The sequence below is a fragment of the Lasioglossum baleicum genome, chromosome 11 (assembly GCF_051020765.1).
Source record: "Lasioglossum baleicum chromosome 11, iyLasBale1, whole genome shotgun sequence".
NCBI lineage: Eukaryota > Metazoa > Arthropoda > Insecta > Hymenoptera > Halictidae > Lasioglossum > Lasioglossum baleicum.
The window spans coordinates 13008467-13030975 of NC_134939.1; the positions used below are offsets into that span (position 1 = coordinate 13008467).

The 22509-nt window shown below is 44.1% G+C and overlaps 1 protein-coding gene across 11 annotated transcripts in view; it reads left to right on the forward strand.

The window, feature by feature from the left end:
* The window catches only part of Scalloped (TEA domain transcription factor 1 homolog scalloped), a 128798-nt gene that overhangs the window by 78164 nt on the left and 28125 nt on the right, over positions 1-22509 (forward strand). For all 11 annotated transcript variants that reach the window (XM_076433261.1, XM_076433256.1, XM_076433260.1 and 8 more), the window contains 2 exons: positions 7520-7644; positions 7877-8015. In XM_076433261.1, the coding sequence (XP_076289376.1) occupies positions 7520-7644; positions 7877-8015 (264 nt within the window). The remainder of the gene's footprint in view (positions 1-7519; positions 7645-7876; positions 8016-22509) is intronic.

Below are 22509 nucleotides of genomic sequence, written 5' to 3' on the forward strand. Positions count from 1 at the left end.
GCTGTCAGGCTGACTCGCTAATTGAAGAGCTTCCGCTATAATAGTTATCTGTTCCAACTACTCTCGCGCCCTCTACTCGCAAAACAACGATTAAGAATTGAACAAACACGCGGGAGAACATTGCGGAAGGCGTTGTCGTTCTTTTCGAAAACTGATCGTTCGAATATCGAATGGAGTATCAAAGTTTCGAGGGATTCGAACTTTACTGATAGGTATTTGTACGTTCAAATGTGTACGACGTACGGTATTGTGTGCTCCTTGTCTCGAGGATCCTACGAGCGGTAGGTCTTAAGAGTGAAGAGTCGTGTTCGAAGAGTGAAGAGAGAGGACGAGTTTATTATATATCATTTTGTTTTCTTTAGTTTCTCTGTCGTTAAATGTTCTTGTTTCCACTTTCGTCTTCGAAAGGAACAATCCCCGTTCACTAAAAATCCGTACAGTATCGTTGGTGTTATATTTCTCGTCTCATCGAGTCGAACGGAAAATAGAGAGAAAACGGAAAAGTTTCGGTGCAATTAGAGGAATATTAAGTCGAACGGGTACCGTATATTTCCTCGGCTGCGTTTGCCGTTTGGAAGGGAAAAGCGCGAGCGGAGGGGTTGCGAGAGAACGAAAAAAATGAAGGAAACAGCGCGCACGAAGAGCCGTAAAAACTCGAGAATTCAACTGGCAAGCAGGGAAGGTTAATTTCCTGGAGCACCCGATAGAAAAAAGCTTGCTTCGAGGCCACAGGTGCATCCATTCACTGCATGACAGTAATTAATCTCTCTCTCTCTCTCCCCCCCGTTTCGCTCCGCGTTTTTCTCCGCCCTTCGCCCCCTCCGTTTTCCTCCCCTTGGTTTTGTTTCGCCCCTCGAAAAAAGAAATAAAAGATCGAGCCCAATTCGCGCCTCGTTTCCACGCATATATCCACTTGTACGCGGCCACGCGAGCCTCGACAGTGATTCACCCCTCGCGCCCTTCCCCTGGAAATAGCTAGGAAAATTAGAAGCGGAATCGGGGAATCGGAATCGGAATCAGAACCGAAGAGAGTTGATTGTAGTCGCGAGGAGACGCGCAACATGCGACGGGACGAGCACCAAACCCCAGCCAACTCGGCGATGCGGGAGGGATAATAAATACACTTGAATATTTCCACGGGAATACACCTCGAGTTTCAGATGGTTAGGGTAGGTCGAGACGGGGCTGCAACAGCTCGGATCACGATGCTAGGAAAGGGAGTTACGCTATAAAACCGAACACTATGGCCGCCGCGTCTCTTCCGTCTTTTCTCGACATGAATTCCGCGCTCCCTTTTCATGGGTTTTACAATCAATCGAGACACTCTCTTGTAACTTGGCTGTTTTACACTCTGTCCATAAGCCACCGGACACTTATTCAAATAGCCAATCATTTTTTTTTAAAGGACCTATATGTATTATGAAATAAAAGTGGGACTTACTCATTTGTTCCCAATGTAGAGAACGTGTAAATCAAATCTGACGAAAATATTCCATATTTTCTAAATTTTAATCATTATTCTTATATTTAATAATTTTTTTAATTTAAGTGGGGAATATTGTTTTCCAATTTGGCTTCCAGAGGTGTCCATAATCACCCCACAATTTCTCAATCTCTATTTCGCAATATTTATTCAATTAGTATACATATATATTTTAGTTTGCGTTCAATCAAGCTGGAAGCATTTTCATAACATCAAGCATGGAAGCTTTTTCATAAAATCAAGCTGGATGCTTTTTCATACAATGAAGCTGGAAACATTTTCATAAAATCAAGCTGGAAGCTTTTTCATAGAATCAAGCTGGATGCCTTTTCATAAAATCAAGCTGGAAGCATTTTCATAAAATCAAGCTGGAAGCTTGTATTCTTTAATTACCATTTTCTTAAAGATAAGTACATTGTATGCGTACACGTATTGTGTACATTCGATTCTCTCGGAAACAATTTTGCGTGCACTTAACATGTATACTTGTGTCAATTCGATGGAAGGGCCTGCGACACGCTGCGATCCGCGATTTTCGCCCAAGAGCAGCGATCGACACGATGAACATTCTCACTTTACACAAAGTTCGATCGGAGGATCGTTCGCTTTGTAAAGTCTCGAGAACGGCGCACACGTTGCACACACGCTTCGCGCAGGGAGTGTTCTTCTTCTTCTTTTTCAAGCGACATCTTGTCAAAGCGGAAAACATTCTTCCGCCCTTGTGTCACGCGATCCGTAAACCGTGAATCTCCAGTACTACACCTTAGCGCTCTTCGATAATTCGAAGATAAGAGTCGTTAAAGAGCCTCAGGGTTGTTACCGCAACTTAATATCAGGCGGTACGTACTTTGTTTGATCGAGCGTGAAAGGTGATCGCGATCAACCCTTTTAACGAACGGGATAAAAATAGTGAAAATTGTTTCACTTTATGGTCCTATCGCGCCGGTTGGTTTGCTAGTAAACCGATGGAAACGACGCGACGCGCGACGCCACGTTGCGAATCGACGTTGAAACGCGATGTCAAAGGTGCGACAGGACGAAAGAGAGAGAAGGAGAGAGCTACGCAGACAGACAGACGGATAGAGAGGGATGGAGAAAGAGAAAGAGAGAGAGAGAAAGAGCGGCTGATGCAATATGGACGGATATTATAATTTTGATACCTTTGTGAGAGGAATTAAATTACCATTCTCGACGTACAGTGACGGCGATACTAAAGGCACATAGTAGTTTTAATATGATATAATTAAATCTATGTTTAACCCACATAAAGGGATATTCTCGTTGGGAAATATTCTGGAAAATGATTATCTTGAACGCGTCGCGCTATGAGCTACAGTATGTATGTACATCGTCGGCTTTACGTTACGTTGCATTCGCGTTTCATACGAATCGTTCAAAATTCTAATTGATTCGGTCACCGAACGGTCCGATGTTGTCGTCGATCATCGAGCAAACTATTCGATCGAACAGAATTCCAATGCGTGTTTCTTCCGTAGATCAGAATAGACGATTATTCGAACTTTTTGAGAAAGACTCGGTTGGTTCGTTCTCCGTTCTCGTTCCTTCTCGTTCGTGTATTCGAATACACGTACCGAAGTTCGTGTCATTATTTCACGTATATTTAAATGCACGTGTATTAACGTATCCGCATTTGGATTCGTATTAACTTATAGGGTACAGTACCAGAATATTACTGGAATATTACTGTTGGAAAACGCCATTCTGGTGCCGGTTCTACAATTGTCAGATGTTGAAACTGATTGTTGTACCAACAACCGCGACATTTGCGAGACCATAGTCTCGATACGTAAATGAATATGAGTGTCCTAAAGATTTATACAGATTAAAACGAGAATCACAAGGTGTATCTGAAGTAATGGTCATTCGTTCTAAATTTGTAAGAGAAACTTGCCGCAAAATTGATTACAAAATGAACACGATTGTGTGCGTGCCGATCCAGAGGTGTGTATTCATTCCTAGAACGGATGACCATTACGTTTTATACACCCTGTACTTAACCCCTTGTCGTACCATTTTCTTTATGCACAAAAATATTGATTATCACAAACGAATCAAATTTTATTTCGTCTGAAATGAAACGCGTAACATTCATATTAGTTAGACTTTGTTAAAAACCATCGTGACGAGTGTGGCTCGTCAAAGTACGGCAAGGGGTTAAAATGACACGCACTAAAGTACGTGTACGTAAAACCACGATCTCTTCGTTCGTTCGGGAGAGCGCGGCGCGTTATCGAGAGGCGAGCGCGCGCGTTTTAATTCAGTGTGGTGTCGCGTTTGAAGGTAAATAGGGTGCCGGCGAGAAGAATTCGACATTGGTGGCATATAGGCCGGCAAAACTACAAGGACGAGTCAATGTCGCCAAGGGATCGTCGTAGGCGGATCGTTGTGTCGCGTCGGATCGCGTCGCGTCGCGATGGTGTGTTTGTAGGTACGTGTTATAGCGCGCGGCACGGACAACGTAGGGACAAGAGAGGCGATATATAATGTTCCGCGATATTAAACGGGACGCATTCCACCGAAGCCACCCTCTGGTCCCTGCTATGAATGCTTCTACGACCCCCGTCTCCTGTCTCACCCTTCCACCTACCTCCTTTCTCCTTTCTCCTTCCTCTCCATGCTCTCTATCCATTCCTCCCTCCCTCTCCGAGGTCTCTCTTCGTCTCGCCCGACGTCGACCGAATCCCCCCGCAAACCAGCCACGCCACGGCACGGCACGGGAGCGGGCTGCTGGCAGAGCTGGCCTACTCGACCAGAGCTGGCTACCCTCGAATGGTTATACGCCAAATTTACAGCTTAGCCAGAACCACCACTACCCACGAACACGCCATTTACTACACCCTCGGGGGCTGGGAACCGGATACGCGGCGCTCTATAACGCGTTTGCTCAAGGATAAAGCTGCTTCGAACGATTTACCGATGTCACCGGTCGCGGATACGCGTCGAACGTACTCGTTTTTAGACGACTCGCAGGTCACCGTCTCTCACGCGGAAATTTGGAAGTGAAAAATCGTGAAGACCAGCCGACTGACTCAGGGGATGACTACTTCTCTTTCGATTCAGTTGATCGTAATCGACTGTTTCGCGTGTCGCGCGAAGCTACGTTGTGTTCGTTGGACGAGCCAAATATGGAATCCTATCGACCTTCTGAACACCACCTGGTCACCAGTATTTCGAACATCCGGGCACTTCTAGATTTCAGTGAATTCACTTTCTGTGCATGCGTTTATTCGTTGGATATCTGTAATTCAATTGACACGTCGTACGACATACAATTACAATTTATGGAGGTGGTCTAAGTCATGTATTTCTTGTTTCGAGATATTTAACCCACTTTCAATTTCGTTTTAATACTACTTTAACATTTTCGTTGATAAATAGCACAATCGTTGTCGACTTCTCTGTCCTTGGATGGCCATAGAATTGAAACTATAAATTGCAACGTCATTGAATATTGCAGCATATTTTGGTTATTGACATGAAGGTTCAAGGAAAAGGATATTGAAGTGATCCAACGGTTCATTTTTGACGATATCGTAAAAATGACGATGCGGGATGTCGAAATAACAGGCACAATCTAACGGTTCATTTTCCACGAAATCATCGAAACTACATTGAACTAATTTAGTCTAAAATTACGTGACGTGGGCAATTACGGGCGCACACGTCGGCGCATATCGGTCCGTGATCCATTTCGGATAGACGGATACGAGTAGATGAAACGAATAGAATCGCGAGTGGAAAACTTGACGCAACAACGCCGGAGAAGGAGCAAGTTTCGCATTGCTATCTCCACCTCTCGTCGCGTCGGTTCGCGTCCCTCCACCTCCCGTTCCTTCCCCCACCCCACGGACGAATGTCTGGAAACGTTTCGGTTCGAGTTAAAAGGAGACAAGAAATTTAGTTATGCCGGGACAAGCTGTGCAGGTGGACAAGGACGTTCCGGTCTCTCCCATGACCGAGAGTAGCCACGACGACATTCCAAAATGCTTTCTCCCTCCTCCCCGCTTTCGTGGTGGGTTCCTGCGCCCTATCACGGCTGACCCGGCCATTTCCTATCCTTCATCCGCGCGTTTCCATCCCTCTGCCGGGGCAACCCCCGTCGAGCGGCGAACGGCGAGCACACCGAATGCAACCATGCGTCATCCGCCATGATCTATGCTTTCTGCCGTGCTAGCATTACACGCGAGCGCGCGCTATCCATGTACTCGCGCACCGACGGTACAGCTACGTGGAGAGCATTTACATAATAGTACGCGTATACCAGTTTTGCCAGCCGGAAATATATGTATCCGATGGTTGTTGCGCTAGTCGCCGGTCGCCGCCAGCGACTTGTCGCGATCGCATGCGTGTAGTATAGTTACGTACACGTTTATGTACGCGTGCGCGCGTCTCTCTGGCCGGGCTCACGTCTCTATTAAAGCTCCCGCTCATTTTCACCGGCTAAAACCCATTGCGTATCGCGAGCAACCCCTACCGCTATGACGCACGCGAATATTCTCCGAACCCTTCCCACAACCGTTCTTCCACCGGCACCGATCAGTCTGGTCAGCCAGCAGTTGATACCACGATGCAATCTTGATACCACGATCCCCAAACGTTCGACTTGCGTCAGTCGTTCGCGAATCGATCGAAAACTTGCTGGCGCAACTTCGATTCGTCCGCCGCAAATGGATCATACAACTCTTTACAAATAAACTACAAATCGTACACTGAGAAAAAAATCCTGTCGAAACAAAAAAAATATACAGTTGATTCAATAAGATGTACTATTGAATAGTGCCAATATCATATGAACTTATTTTAATATTTAATACTATTGAATTTCAATAGCAAAACTCATTTCCGCCAATCATATAAGCGAATAGCTTGACATCAATTTAAAAAAAAAAAAAATAAGATATGGCCTCAAACCAATTCCAGTACAAATCAATACATTTCTCAAATTTTTTTAACAACATATCTGATCGAAGGAAAAAGAGAAATATTACGAATAATAATGTACGGTATTGAATCGAATAATATTTCCAATCATTTCACGATAGACAATTCAAATACATCACGATTTGCTTCTAAATTGCATGCTATTGAAAAGAATACATTGATATTCATCGAAGTAAAAAAATTACAATAACACGCGTGTTATTGAAGTAACTACTTTTTTTTTCTCAGTGTACAGGCATGTAGCATAGATTCGATGAAGAACGAACAAGACGAGGTGAAGGAAAACACGCGGAGAGCGTGAAGAAAGGGAGAAGTAGGATCGAGAGATCGTACGGAACGGTACGGTACGGCAGGAGATGCAGTTTCTCCTGGTTTCTCCTAGTTTCTCCTAGTTTCAGGGGTTTGTTCCCGCGCAAGAGATCCGGTATTGCGGTCGGAGTTGCCGAGGGGAAGGAGGCTCTTCCGGGGGCTTAACATACACACTCCACCCCCGGTAGGCGGAGTGTACCGCCTACGAGTAACCCCCACCGCCGACTGCAGCACTGATACGCGATATCAGCGAACACTTGTTGCTCCAGCGTATAGAGATTCTGTCCTGGCCGCGCCAACGAGCGCTCCGTGCCGCGCACTCCGTTCGACCGCGATTTTTCACGTGCTGATTTTTCCAACCCCTCTTCCATCCACCTCCTCCTTCCATACGCGTACGCGTACACGCGTATTTCCTACCCCTCCGGCCGTCCGCCCCATCGACGACTTCCAGCTGGGTTGAATTTACGCGCGCCTCTATCAACCGCTCGACCGAAAACGACGATATCCGAGTCGAAGACATGAACGAACGAATTTCACGATTTTCCACGTTCAACGAATTACTCCGAGCGACGCGTTCCGGCCCGATTCGAGTCTCTTAACTTTTTCGCAAGTACGCGAATGCTGTTTCATTGTCATTGTACTTGCACGCGGATGTAATCCTGGATCGTGTCGTTGGTCGTCGCACGATACCGTTATGCGCGACACACGTTTTTACAGGTGGTGACCAAACCAACTAAAATTCTTGGATACGTTCGATTGTTGCAGGCAGTGCGGTGGCTGCAGCCGACACCATTTCCGCGCCGTGGACTCCAGCGAGTTCCGGGCCGCCGCCCGACGCGAACGGCTCCGGCTCGGATACCAAGAACCTCGACGTTGGTGAAATTAGCGATGTAAGTCGAAACTATTCGCTATTCCCGTTATATCTCACTCCTTGAGTCTTTCGAATTCGCTGTTCGTTCGAATTACGCGCTGGTACTTATTTGTAGTTGCGACTGACGACGTTGTTGGAATGAACTCGGCGAGAGGGTGTTCTTTGAGAATTCTCCGCGAGATTCCGGTTCAATTCATTCCGTTCCGCGGACCGAATGATCGACGAATTGCCTGTGTTCTCGTATTTTTCAGGACGAGAAGGACTTATCGGCAGCGGACGCGGAGGGTGTGTGGTCACCGGATATCGAGCAAAGCTTCCAGGAAGCCCTCACTATATATCCGCCATGCGGCCGACGCAAAATCATCCTGTCCGACGAAGGGAAGATGTACGGTGAGTCGAACAATTTCCTGGCTACCGTCCTCTTTGCAATGTCTCCCTCGAGAGGACCAACCTCCGACAACCTTTGCGATTATAATTGTTCCGAATGCATTTCGGAGCAGATCTTTCGAGAGAACTTTCAGCGAAAATAGTCGTTCCAATTTACGATGTAAATGAAAAACATGAAAATTGATTTTCTATTGCGATCTCGCGGAATATTTGCTGCAGCCGAAATACTATAACCTGGTTTGGGGTACGGACATAGTGGAGCGATGAAAACAATGTAGTTAATAGACTGCGGATCTTTACAGAGTTGGGCAATAATCAATTAATTTTTAAATTAATATTGAATGTTAGTCATAGCAAAAAGTCATTAGTAAAAAATTTTTAATATTAATGTATGTTAATCGCACGATAGTGACTGATGTCTAAAGATTGATGAATGATCAACAACTACTAATTAACTAATAAGCAATAGCTAACAATTACTTCGAGCTGTGACTAATTATTTGCCATTTAGCTATCACTAACTAATCAAAAAGTTTTGACTAATTTTGCTATGACTAACATTCAAAGAGACTATTAGTCATTTTTAAAGATTAGTTGATTATTGCCCAACTCTTTATGCAATTATGGATTTTGAAAATTTTCAAAAAATGCTAGGATATAAAATATGAAGGAATTTAGTATGATTTTAATTTATTTCAGATCTAAAAAGGCTACTACGTACCACGGAAATTAAGATTCTATTTTATTCCACATTCTTAAAATTCGTCCGCAGTCTAGTAATTAACCTCCAGTTACTCGCACTCCACTTTCTGCGTAACTGTTTAAACGGGACTTTATATGTCTCCAACAGAAATAAATTTTTATTCAGTAAAATAACTGCTACAATGCAAACACTAAATTTAATGTTTCAAGATTGTAACTACTATATGCGAGTAATTAAAAGTTAAATGCGATTGTTTATTGTGGAGCGTTGCACATACAAACAAAAATTACCTAGCCGTTCCACTATATTTCCGTACATAGTCTATTTCCCCGGATGTACAATGCCACAGAGGACTCGTACAATTCGTTCTCGTTTGTCTCTCGAAGTCGACGAAACGTTGCAGGAGAAGGCTCGTGCGTAAACAATGCCGCAACGCGGCGAAGCGTTTTACCTAAACGTAGCTACATATAATAGAACTCTTTGCGATCAACGGGAGCGGTTACGGTTACGGTTACGGGTATGCGTTGCGACGCGTCGCGACGGTAGAACCTTCCGGACGGGCATCGTTATTGCTCGATGCCGAGGTCAGTCTACGTGACCGAACAGATATTGCCTGTTACGAGACCACGGGTACCGCTGTAGTCGCCACCATTAACCGCCGTGAGCACTCTACCCCGAGGCAATAATGCCATGTCTTGAAAGATACATATCTCGTTGACCAACATCTTTGTCCCAATAGAATAAAGCGATTTCCATCGCCTCTATTCGGGAACCACCCTGTAGAATCTTTTAGCAAGATGATAATTGGCCCTTCTCGACCAGCCTCGAAATAATTGACCAATATCTTTGTCCCAGTAGAATCCAGCTTTTTTCATCGTCTCTCTTAGGAAACCACCCTGTAGAATCTTTTTCAAGTAGGATGATAATTGCCCCTTCTCGACCAGTCTCAAAATAATTAACCAACATCTTTGTCCCAATAGAATCGAGCTTTTTTCATCGTCTCTGTTAGGAAACCACCCTGTAGAATCTTTTAGTAAAATGATGATTGCTCCTCCTCGACCAATCTTAAAATAATTGACCAACATCTTTGTCCCAATATAATCGAGCGTTTTCCATCGTCTCTGTTCGGAAACCACCCTGTAGAATCTTTTTCAAATACGACGTTAATTGCCTTTCCTCGACCAGTCTCGAAATAATTGACCAATATCTTTGTCCCAGTAGAATCCAGCTTTTTTCATCGTCTCTGTTAGGAAACCACCCTGTAGAATCTTTTTCAAGTAGAATGATAATTGCCCCTTCTCGATTAGTCTCGAAATAATTGATCAACATCTTTGTCCCAATATAATCGAGCGTTTTCCATCGTCTCTGTTAGGAAACCACCCTGTAGAATCTTTTAGTAAAATGATGATTGCTCCTCCTCGACCAGTCTTAAAATAATGATTCCAAGGTTCGATCGATAGAAATCGAATGGCAACTTCCAAGAGTACCCATCGATCAACAAAACGGACGAAAAGAAGGAATCGCGAGTAGCAAGACGGAGGACGGATAAAAAAGGTTAACGCGCGATAACGTTTCACGAAGCGAACAGATTCTCGTTGCTAGAACCGCTTCTCTTTTATCTTGGCTCTATCGTCGTGGAAACGATCGGTCTCTCGCGGAGAAATCACGGTGTGGGCGTCGACGTTTCGATGGAAAAAGAAGAGCGAATTGTGAAAAGACGGGAGGAAGAGGAGGAAGAAGAAGAAGAGGAAGGAGAGGGCTATAGTGCGCGCGGCCGTAGCAGGGACCGTAGCAGGAGGTAAATTGCCCCGAGATATTTAATCCTGAGGAAAGGCCGAAGGATCCTTTATTGGCTCGGCGAGTGAGCAACGGGCAAGATAAGTTTCCCCTAGGATCGATGGCCAATCGCGTTAAGCGATTTTCGCGCCTCGTTATCCTCTGTTTCCAATCGGTGGTAGCCGACGCGACGTTGCGCGTCGTTCTCGCTGCTGTCGCAAATCGTCTCTCCCCCCTCTCTCTCTCTCTCTCTATCTCGTCTTTCAAACGTTAGGATCGATCTTACGTCGCTTCTCGTTCTCGCAATCGCATTCCTCGATCCAAAAACCAAATTATTTTGCTCGACGTTGCAAAAAGAATGGCGAAAAATTCAAGTTCCGGCGACGGAGCATCGATCGAGAACGATCGGCGCAGCTTTCGATTCCGTCCACTCAGTGAACGCAGAATACCTACGGTAACGATGGCTCGTTGCAAAGAAAAAAGTCGTAAAGGTCGCTGCCCGGAATATTCGATTTCTTCGGCGACGGAGACTTTTTTCGCGCGTTCTTCGGGCTCGGTAGAACGGACGACAAAAGCGCTGTCTCCTTTGACAATCTAGGACTCCGTTATTTTCATTAGCGTGTTCGTATTCGTTCACATCTGTCCGCGCGGACCAACAATCCAAAAGAAAAACGTTATTTCGAACGTATTCGTTCGCGATCCAAAACGCAAGTCGCGCGGTGTCTGAACGGGATCTAAAAAGTCAAAGAAACCTCTTGGTCCTTCACCCGACAAACCGGCAGATTTACAAGAAAGGATGTACCCGCGCGGTGCGGTCTATGAACCATGGAAGACCGCTCGGAGGAAGAGCGTTTAGCTTCTTGCCGGTGTTGTACTAGCAGAAAAGAAAAAAGTCCGCAGCTGCGGCCTAAGGAGGTTTTTCGGAACGAGCCTCTAATGCGCAACTGCTTCCGCAGAATCGGTGTTTCACGGCGAATTCCTCTATTGTTCGAGTATCGCCTCCTGCTAACTCTTTAATCGTGAATATATCATATTCATCGGATAACGCAGATGAAAGTAACATACCTGAAGCGAAGTTAGATAAAGTAAAGTAGAAGTTTCGAACGATTTCACGGCTGGTTTGCTAAAAAGTTGCTAGACAGCTATTTGCTAGACACCGAGTAGACCGTCGCGTCGTTTGAACTCGAGCGAGCATCGCCTCGGGACCGATTTAAACGGATAATATCGTTTCGCTCGCGGTCCAATCTGATCTTTACCGATCGTGGGTGAAATCGCTACTGCGCTACCTACGTTCGCCTTTGTTTACCGATGCAGGCAAACGTGTTCCACCGAACGGGAGTCGATTAAAAATCGGTATCGAACACTGCACGAGTATTGCAACTGAATACATACCGTGGTTGTAAGGGAAAACGCCGTAAAAATTGAGTTTATGCATTAGTTAAGCTTTATAGTATGGGATTTACGTATCTACCAGAAAAAACTCATGAAAACCAATTCGAAACGCTCAAAGAGTAATGCAATTTATCCGATGTCCTATATGAAAGCATTAGCGATCAAAACTTTAACACTAAACCCACCGAACTCTAAAAGCGATTAAAATGTTTCAGCTTATACAGGGTGTTCATTTGAAAACTTTCTAGCCGAATATCTCGAAAAGTATGAAAGATATTGAAAAAGTGTAAAACACGTGTCCAAGGATTTCGAGGGGGAAAGAGGGGGACAGTATAATTTTTTTATTTGGATGGCGTTTGCAAGGTCATATGGAGGTCAACCTCGTTTTTTCAAATGGAATTCTGCGGATAAAAAAAAGTGTCCTACGAAAATTGCTGGTCTTTTTACGTACAATAAGATCCCACAATAAAAAATATGGGTTCCCATCAGAAAAAAACAAAGTTGACCTTGAAAATGACCACCCAAATAAAAAACTGATACTGCCCCCTCTTTCCCCCTCGAAATCCTTGGACACGCGTTTCACACTTTTTTAATATCTTCCATACTGTTCGAGATATTCGGCTGGAAAGTTTTCAAATGAACACCCTGTATAATACAAATGACAAGGCTCTATCTTATACAGATCTTGTGCAATTTTTGTCACAATATGTGCTTGGATGAAAAAATTGATCGAATCAATTTCCGTATTATGTAACTTCATAATTTCGAGAACGATGAAATGAAAAATATAAACCCGGTAATTTGACCGGTGGGTTTAGTGTTGAACGGCAATATCTCGAAAGTGTAGAAAAGTGAAGAAAGCATTGTGGTTTGCGTCGATATCCCCGTTCCTTCCAAAATCGAATCCATCGATTCGGTGAATCATCGGCGACGAGCGCGACGTGACGCCAACGTATTGCACGGCGGTATTGTGTTCCGTCGCGTTGCACTTTTCTCAAACGAAAATGGAAAATGGCAGGGAAGTTGCGCGACAAGGGAGGGACCGCGAAAGTGTGGTATGGCACGAGGTTGTGCGAGGGGTGGAGAAGGAAGCCAGTGTCCAGTTATTGACCGGCGGAAGGAGAGCGTCTCAGCCACCTCGGCCACCTCGGCCACCTCGACGACGCTCTCCCTCGCAATTCAAACGAATCCGTGCAACTTGGAAAACGCTCGAGGGCCATCGTCAAGGGAAAAGGTACCAATTTGCACGAATTGGAATGCTCGAATAAACGCGATCGCCGTCGCGTCGGTGAATAACAAGGTAAACAGTTATTCTTCCATCTTTTTCACTTCAAATTGATGGGTCGACATTTATATTAGGTTTTTCGGTTATGTTTCGCATTAAATAGCAGAACAGAATAACTTTTATTTCGTGAGACGGTGTCGAACAAGTGATGAAAATGAGAACAAGTACATACTCCAATATTTGTCAACTCATCTTTAATACAGGCTTCGTTCGCGATCCGAACGCTCATAGCTTCCTGCAGGAGGACAGATGAACAAAAGATCGCGACTGTAAAATACGTAGCAACCTAAATTAGCATGCGAAGGGTAGACGAGAGGGAGAGAGGGAAGAAGAGAGAAGGAGAGAGAGAGAGAGAGTGGAGGGACCGGAGCAAAGCTCAAAGAAACAGGACAAGAAAAGCTCGGCTGGCTGGCTTACCTTCGGAAGGAGATATAAGGCAGCAGCCCATCCACCGGTTTCTGGGGATGTAAGGGGGTGCCAGGCAACTACCACGAATTAATATTCATTACCTCGTGGAACGTCAAAGCTTGCTGCTCGGGCTTGTACAAATATGAAACGACGTAGTTGCGCTAATTAAAATACCTGGCTGCTTTCTTGGCAGGAACGAAATTCTCCGCCCTTACCCTTATTCTTTCGTTTCTATTCCACCGAGAATCCGATGATGCCGATGCCGGTGCTACTTCTACACAGCTACTGCGAAAAATGCACGGTAAAGACATTTCCATCGAGGCATCGGACATTTCAGACGTGTTTCGTTTTGCTTCAACCGTGACGTCGGATGGAACAATCTCCTCGTTGCCATTTTCTGCGATCTGCGGGTTTCGTGGGTTCAGATTAACCTTTATGTAGCATTATGTATTTAACATATATAGAGAAATTCTCATTTTAAGACCATAAATTAGCGAGCAAAGAGTAGACATTCAGAGAAATTTTGTAACATTTTTAGAGGAACATTAATTAATTGTAGTAAATTAGTTGGCTACGCGAGGGTTAAGACGGTTTCGTGGCGTGTGTGGGCAAGTAGACTGTACTTTTCGACTGTATTTCCGTGGAACGAGTGCTCGTCAAAGCGGAAACCGATAGGTGATAATAACGATAAGAATAACGATGATGTTTTTCGTTCGCGCACGTTCGATTGAAATCGTCGACAGCTTCTCGTCAGTTTCGTTTCGAGGAAACGGTGTCCGTGGACAGCGATAAAGATAAAAGTGATTCGAAGTATTTGCGAGTAAACGCATACGGCTGGTACAGGTTCCAGTAGGAAGCGACGAACGAGAGAGGCAAGCCGGAGCAAGAGAGAATATCCGGGCAGGCACACACGCAAACGAGAAGAAGGAGAGGACACGACGAGGAGGGATGTAATAATCTGCGTCCGCATTGTCCGTCTTGCCGGCATGGCCGAGTCCTTTGACATCTCACGGAGTTTAATTAAACTCGAGCGTATAATAGCTGCCCGTCGAGAAGGCGACCCGAGGTCCAACGTCGTTGTCTGACGCCTGCTACCGCTACCGCTACAGCTATCGCAGTCGCTGTCGTTCCCGGTGTACGCTACAATCTCGCTATCTCGCTACCAGACGCGCAACGTTCGCCGCTACCTTCGTCGTGGTTCCTCGAACGTAGATACCGTTTCGCTGTAGAGGTGGGATCTCCTAAGCGCGTCTGGACGAAGCGTTTTGCGATCCTGGAGCCTCTTATACTCCTTTCTTCACGAACGCTAACTTGTCTGGACATTCAAAAATCAAACGCCGCGTCCGGACTAGGGCTGTCACTTTTCCGAAGCTTCGATTCTTCGAAGATTCGAAGTGCAGGAAGTTTCAAAGTCTTCGAATCCTATGAAGTTGTAACTTACGAGTTTCGTGTTATGTCTCGTGATTTTTGACAAATAAGAATATCAATAAAAAATTTGACAGAATTTGCGCAGAATATAAATACAATCAGTGTTACATAAAAAATATATTTATTCTACAAATAAATTGTAAAGAAGATAAGAGATCTTTTAGCACTAAACCTACCATTGCCGGTCAAGTGGACAGTCTTACATTTTTAATTTTATAATTATTGAAATTATGACGTTGCTTACGTGGAAAATGATCCGATAAATTTCTTTATCCAAGCGCATATTGCAATAAGGATTGCACGAAATCTAAATAAATAGAGCCTTGTCATTTTTATTAGCTAAAACATTTTAATCGCTTTCAGTGCTCGGTAGTTTTAGTGTTAATCTTCTAATAATTTACTACGGAAGTTCGCAATTCGAAACTTCAAAAATCTTCGACGTTCGAAGGAAAGTAACAGCCCTAGTCCAGACGCGCTTAGGAGATCCCTCCTTTACCTATCGCTATAATCCTTCGGGACGCGCGAGCTTTCTAATAAAGCCAACTTCTTTCGCACCGATCGCCGCAAATAATCGTACGCTGCCGCCCACAAGTATTTCAACGCTCTTACAGCATATTACTAGCATAACACGTGTAATATGAGCGAAATTTCACCAGCTTGTATTTATTAATGTACGATAAGTTAATGAGTTTTCCTCGCTCAAATCAACCAGTGCTAAACTGTCACGTGAGATATTCAGTAAAAAGTACTTGTTTGTTTAAAAATGGATAACTATAAAACTGAACAATATAATTTACTCTAATAAAAAGCATTTTATAGCAGGCTTCTTAACACTAAACCTATCTGTAAGTACACAATAGGGTTGCAACCATGCAACCACATCATGTGGAGGACATCCGCATTATGACCTCTGGTCATGGTCATTCATCAGGCTTACAATCAAATGATGATTATAAGACGAAGTTTCCAATGTATATATGTTAGTGCAAGATGCCAGGAAAAATGAGGGCACCGCTGCGGGAATCGAACCCCGGCCTCACTGGTGGTAGCCGATCGACTAACGAGCTCACCCACGGAACCCTCCCCAACAACGATGGCGTTGTTTACGTAGAAATTGATTCGATAAATTTATTTATCCAAGCACGCATTGCAATAAATCTGCACAAAATCGAAATAAATGGAGCCTTGTCATTTTTATTAGCTAAAACATTTTAATCGCTTTCAGTGCTCGGTAGGCTTAGTGTTAATAATTCTGCTCCAGTGTTAATAATGCCCCGTTGCACATGAAACAATAGGTTCGAAAGCATTTTTAACTCCAAGTTACGCTCTTGCCCCATTTTCGGGGAAAACAGCAGAGTAGTTGACATTTTGTACAATATCCTATCAAAGTGAAAATTTTTCAGAAAAATTAGAATCCTACGTAATATTAATTTACCAATAATAACTATGCAAAGCGTTTGATACCGACAGCGTTAAGTATTTACACACCAGACTGGAAATACATCAGATTAAAAGATCTGTCTGCACTGACCCCACTTCACCTTAGTTACGCATGTAGTCGGAATCGAAAGAAATATTCATAGGTGCGCCAAGGATCTTTTTCGATGATCGTTTCCACGGCTCGCGACCTACGTATCTCGAAAACGTCGGGAAATCCGAAACACGCGGTTCGAAATCGCGTCGCGATAAATCGGGTAAAGGATCGTGCCGCGTTTACGATCCTCCGAGGATAGTTTCGACTTGATCTTTTTGCGACTCGTTTCGCGTTCTTTGAACCTCAACGCCGCATCCGAACCCCGAAGAATACTCCCCGAAGAAGAATCCACGGTACCGTGTCAATGCTCATAATTTCACGCTTCGACGATGTCGCGGCATCGGATTATTGGATCGGATATCAAGGAAGGAAGTCTCCCGGCAATCGTTGTCCCTCGTCGGGTAGACCGGAATGGACGTTCCTGCGATAGAACGTAGGCTCTAGGGAACCGTCACCGTCACGTCGCCGTCACCGCTACGCCGACCATTGCCTCGCGAAACGATGAAAGACCGACCGAAATGACTCGTCGAACATTCCTGTGAACCGTTTTAATCCTCGACATCAAAATTGCTACATCGTTATCCAATTATCTTTGGTAGAATTTAATAAATTACTAAACATTTCAGTATTCTACGAGTAAATTGCACCGGTTTCGTATATGTATCATGAAAAAAACATATCGTCGGCCTCACATGAAAATTGACATCAAAATTGCCACATCATTATCCAAATTATTTTTGTTTGGATTTAATAAATTATTAAACATTTCAGTATTCTACGAGCAAATTGCGCCGGTTTCGTATGTGTATCATGAAAAAAAACGTATCGTCGGCTTTATAAAAATTGCCCCAGTTCAAAGAAGTAAATTTTACAGGAGGCGAAAGAACGATTTGAAGCGAAACTATGTTGCTTTACACAATTAAAGTACTAAACAAAAAAAATTACCCTCGAGCGGTAGAAATTGAAGAACCTAACAAAGCGAAGCTGAAAACCCAATTTTCATAAAAAACGGACTTAGGCAGTTTTCGTTTTGGAATTAAAATAGCTTCGAGTGCAAAGAGTTAATTGTCGTTGGTAAAGCGATCGGATAAGAAGAAAATTCGCATAAACGCATGTCTCGACGATAGCGGTGATCGGTACACGATACAAATATAATACGAGCACGTACATATGTACGACTCCATCTCGGATATTAGAAGATTCGAGGAACGAAGCTTTCGGATAACAGGGCTTTAAGGCGGAGGTGCTTCCGCTGTATTGAAATTTCTAAAGCACCGTCGAACGTGTAAGCTTCTTCGAGGTTAGCTCGCTCGTTTCCAAAACCTGTGGATCGGTCGAGTAGGACGGCTCGTAAAAGGTGCTCGTAAAATGAAAAGGGATTAAACCGGTAGTCGGCTAGCGACGACCGGCAACCGGCAGCCGACAACCACTCTCGCGTCGCGAAGGATGATCGAAGCTAAAGGAAGGGCGAAAACCAAGGAGTGTATACTCCCGGATTTACGAGGACGATAAACGGGATTATACGCCTTCCGTAAACCTTGAAACGATCTTTCGAGTAAGCGCATAGTTTGCGTAAGGCTGCTATTTCTTCCTCGACCTTCCCCCCCCAGCCTTTCACCCTTCCATCCGACCTCCCACTGCCTTCTCCTTCCCCTAACCTCTTTGATTCCATCTCTGACGTTTCACCTCGCTGTATTCTGACCGACGCGATGTCTCGCTATACGTGTATGCGTTCAAGTTAATCAGTTCTGGATAAAGCTGATTACATATCCAAGAATTGTTGCGGTGTCGTGTCTGCTGTTACAAATTTATTAGGTTGTCCTAAAAGTTTCTTTCACTACGTGCACATTCCATATTGTTAGGTAACATCAGCAACCTACCACCACCGGTCAAAATGACCGGTTCCAAATTTTTTATTTTCATTGAACTACAATCAATGATTGTAGAAGTTGAAGATACAATCATTGAAATAATAAAAATGATTTCATAAGAAATTATTGTATAGATATCTTGTAGTATAGTACGCATTATAAATAAAATCAATCTAGTCATTTTTATAAGGGAACATGTTCCAGTTACTTTTAAGGCTCGGTTGGTTTAGTATTAATGTTTTATTATTCCTTAAGCTTCCCCTTTCTTAACCATACCATTGGTTTTCTTAAAACCTACTCTGAATTAGTACTGATCACATTAATCGAGAACGAAACGAACTTTTGGGACAACCTAATATAACAGTATGCATCACCAGTCGAAATGAAGATTGCTACATAGCAACGCTCGGATTTATTTACTCGCGACGGCCGAGTTTCGAAGGCTACGCCCCTTCTCCTAGGCGCAATGAATAGTGACTATGAAACGCGCCTGAGAGGCTCCGAACTAGGACCGCTACGGGGAGCGAGACGTGCGGCCGGGTCGAGGGGGCGTAGCCTTCGAAACTCGACCGTCGCGAGTAAGTAAATCCGAGCGCTGCTCCAAGTATAGTTTTTATTTGCCGTTTCAATTTACAATACTTTAGTTTAGCGATTTGCGCTCAAAATTTTTCAGAAAAAAATGTATTTATATCATGAAAGTGATAGATAGATTTCACAAAAAAAATGAAAATTAAGAAAATTTCGCGTTGGGGCGAGTTTTAGATCGTCAGAAACACTGAAAGTGTTAACCCAAAATATAATTTACATTATTAAATACGTTGGTACCCAATCAATTGCTAAACATACAGACAGATTATTATCGAAACTTGACAAAGAGCGAATCGAATGGATTGTTCTCGCGAAGTTACTGTCGTACCGAAGACAAACACGAGAATCGAATTTATACGTGTTGCTTAAAGGTATCTTCGACGTGGAGTTCGTCAGGGTGTTGGAACAGATGTCGATCAGAAATTGAATGGAGGGTCGCGGAAAGGCAAAGTCGTCCGGATAAATTGTGGTTGAAAATAAATTTTCTCTCGGTAAAGCTTGTCGACGCAGGGGTAGACACGTTCGTTCATCGTAGAATCTGCACTGACGTCGCGTCGTACGATTTCCACTTGCATTCGTAGCAAGTTGTCTTCTCTCTTCTGATCTGTAAACTTGTGCCTCCACTCGCGATTAATTGTGTGCGGCTTGTAATAAATATCTTTCAGATATTTCGTTTACAATACCTACAGAATTGTCGTAGTCTAGGCGATTTCTGGGTGAGATTGAATTTCCTAGAAATGGTAGGAGATATTCTCCACAGTCGCTTTGCACTCAGAGCAATTTTAACTTGAAAATTAAACATTTCTAACTAGAATATTTTCATTCCCTACAATTTTTTTTAAATTTTATGGATATGAAATTAGTATAATAGCTCATGCAATGCCTAAATGTTTAGTAATTGATTAGATACCGATGTATTTAATAATGTAAGTCACCTCGGAGCAGAGCAAAAATTTAATCAACGATTGACGAATAAATTTCTACTTCAATCGTTAATCGCAATTCACAATTAATCTCCTAGTTTTGTCGTTAAAATTGCGGTTAACGAGTAAATACTTATTAATCGTTAATTGGGAATAACGGTTAAATTTCTACTTTAGTCGTTAATTGCGATTAACGATTACATTCCCTTCAATTGTAATCGTCAATCAGATAATTGATTAATAATTAACTGCTGAAATTTCGAAATGAAATACGGAATCAAAACTATATGAATACCGAAAAAAATGTAAGCTGTGTTTAGGTGTATTGTCATTTGGTCTATAATACAAACTCCACGTGATTTTATGTTTTTTGCGATAATTTGTTTTTTTAATCAACGATTGACGATTAACTTCATCAATTGATTGAATCAGTCTCCGATTTTTCGATAATTTCTTTCTTTAATCAATGATTAACGATTAACTTCAGTAATCGATTAAATTAATCGTTGATTTCTCAATGATTTCTTTTTTTAATCAACGATTGAGACGATTAACTTCATCAATCGATTGAATTGATCGTCGATTTTTCAATGATTACCTGTTTTTTAAAAATTTTTTTTAATGCCCAACTTTGATTAATGCCCAACTCTGCCTCAGAGTCACCATTCAAGTCCTAAGAGTTATCCCTTTGGACTCGAAGCCGTTTCAATTCCAAAACCAAGCCACATCTTTCAACCTAGAAGATTTCTACCCTATGTACTCTTCTTTACACTATGCAAACGAAATTGACCTGTCTTCCCATACGACATTCGAATTTCTATCAATTCATCGAATACAGAAGACTTTAATCATTCAAAAGCCGTTTCAAACAATGACACGGAAATTTAGACTGGCGCCTCGGAGTCCCATTCGAGGGTTAAAAACATCTCGATAATTTGGACGGGCCGTTTGATCGATACGCGGCACCGGAGTCGCTCAAAAAGCTTGTTGCCATAAGAAGCGGGCACGCTGGGACACCGTATTTTTCTCGCGCGAGTCTTTTCGTCGCGATGCACCGTCGCGTCGCGTCGTTCCGTCCTTCAGCCGGGCGTTCGTGGACGCAAACGCTTGGCCGAGTTGGCGACATCCGACACGAAACACACAGGCTCGTCAACGAACACACGCGTGATTTCTGGGAAGCGTGGACTCACTGAGTTAACGGCACAAAAGCACGGTGGATGCTTGAACGAGGGTGGCGATGTTGGTGGGTGGGGTCGAAAGTAGAGAGGGCAAGGAGTATGAAGGCAAGAGGAAAGTAAAACGAGGGAGAAGGATACGGTGATACGGCATGGCAGATGGTACGAGCATACGAGGCCAGTGGAAGAAGAAGAAGACAGGCCGTAGCGAAAGAGAGACAGAGACAGAGTGTGTGTATGCGCGTGTGTGTTTGCGAATGTGTGCGACTACGCGAGGAGGAAAGGTGGAAAGGAACGAGCGAACAAATACGAGCGAGAGAGAGAGAGAGAGAGACGGGAAGAGAAAGGGTGGCGAGGGTGGCGTGGCTGGCAAAGCTGGTCGTGTGTCGAGGGCTTACAATCCCCCTTCGCCGTCCGTCCTTGGCGTAGATGGGGGTTGGCAGGGGCGGACGGTGGCGAAACTATGCGAAGAATGTGCAATTAGTGAACAGAGTACGAGGTGGAGGCGCGGGTTTTCGAGGGAAGGGGCTGGCGCACGGGTCCCGGAAAGGGAGCGAGAACGCGGGAACGGTGGGGTGGATAGGGTGGCAGAGGATTCTGGTATGGTGTGCCATGACGGTGGATGCTAGCCGACGACGACGGTGTTCCCGACGATGCGAAGCGGATATAGTAGTAGTGGTAGCGTTGATGGTGGTGGTAGCGTAGCACCGAAGAAAATGGAAAGAAAGGAAGATGGATGGAATGGCGGGCGCAGGGATGATAAGAAGAGAGGACTGACTTCTCTCGGGTAGGGGTTCTCGCCAGGCTTTTGCGAGCGAGTTTGTGCGGGTCGTTCTGGTGGGGGGTGACCGTGTCAAGATGCGAGAGGATCCTCCTTCTGGCGCAAGGACACTTATCGACTTCTATCTTCTCTCCCCTCGTTTCTCGCTCGAGTATACACGCCCATAAGGAGAGCGAGCAGCTCCGATACGAACCAGCTTTCGGCGTCCCAAAGGTTTCCAACCTTTATATTACCGCCACGGTATTTCCTACCGAAATGATCTTACCCGGATGATCGGTCGGTCGACAATTCGCTCGATGTCCGAGCGCCATATACGGATACAGAAAGCGACTCTTCTACAACTACGACGAAGAACAACGCGTTGACCCTTGTCACTTTGTCAATGTTTCCCATGAAATCTGGATCCATTAAAGAAAGACACTATCCACGCTATCCACTATCCAAACTAAATATCGAATATCGGTGGATTCGGATAGGTAAGGAAATGAGATTACAACTTCGGAGTTGGGGTGGCGATTGAGGGGAGACAGGAAGAGAGAGAGATAGGGGAGGGAGGCTTCACCTTTCGAGTATCCCTCGATTCGATCGCATTGCTCGACGATTACTAATCGACTAAACGAGCTTAAACGCACT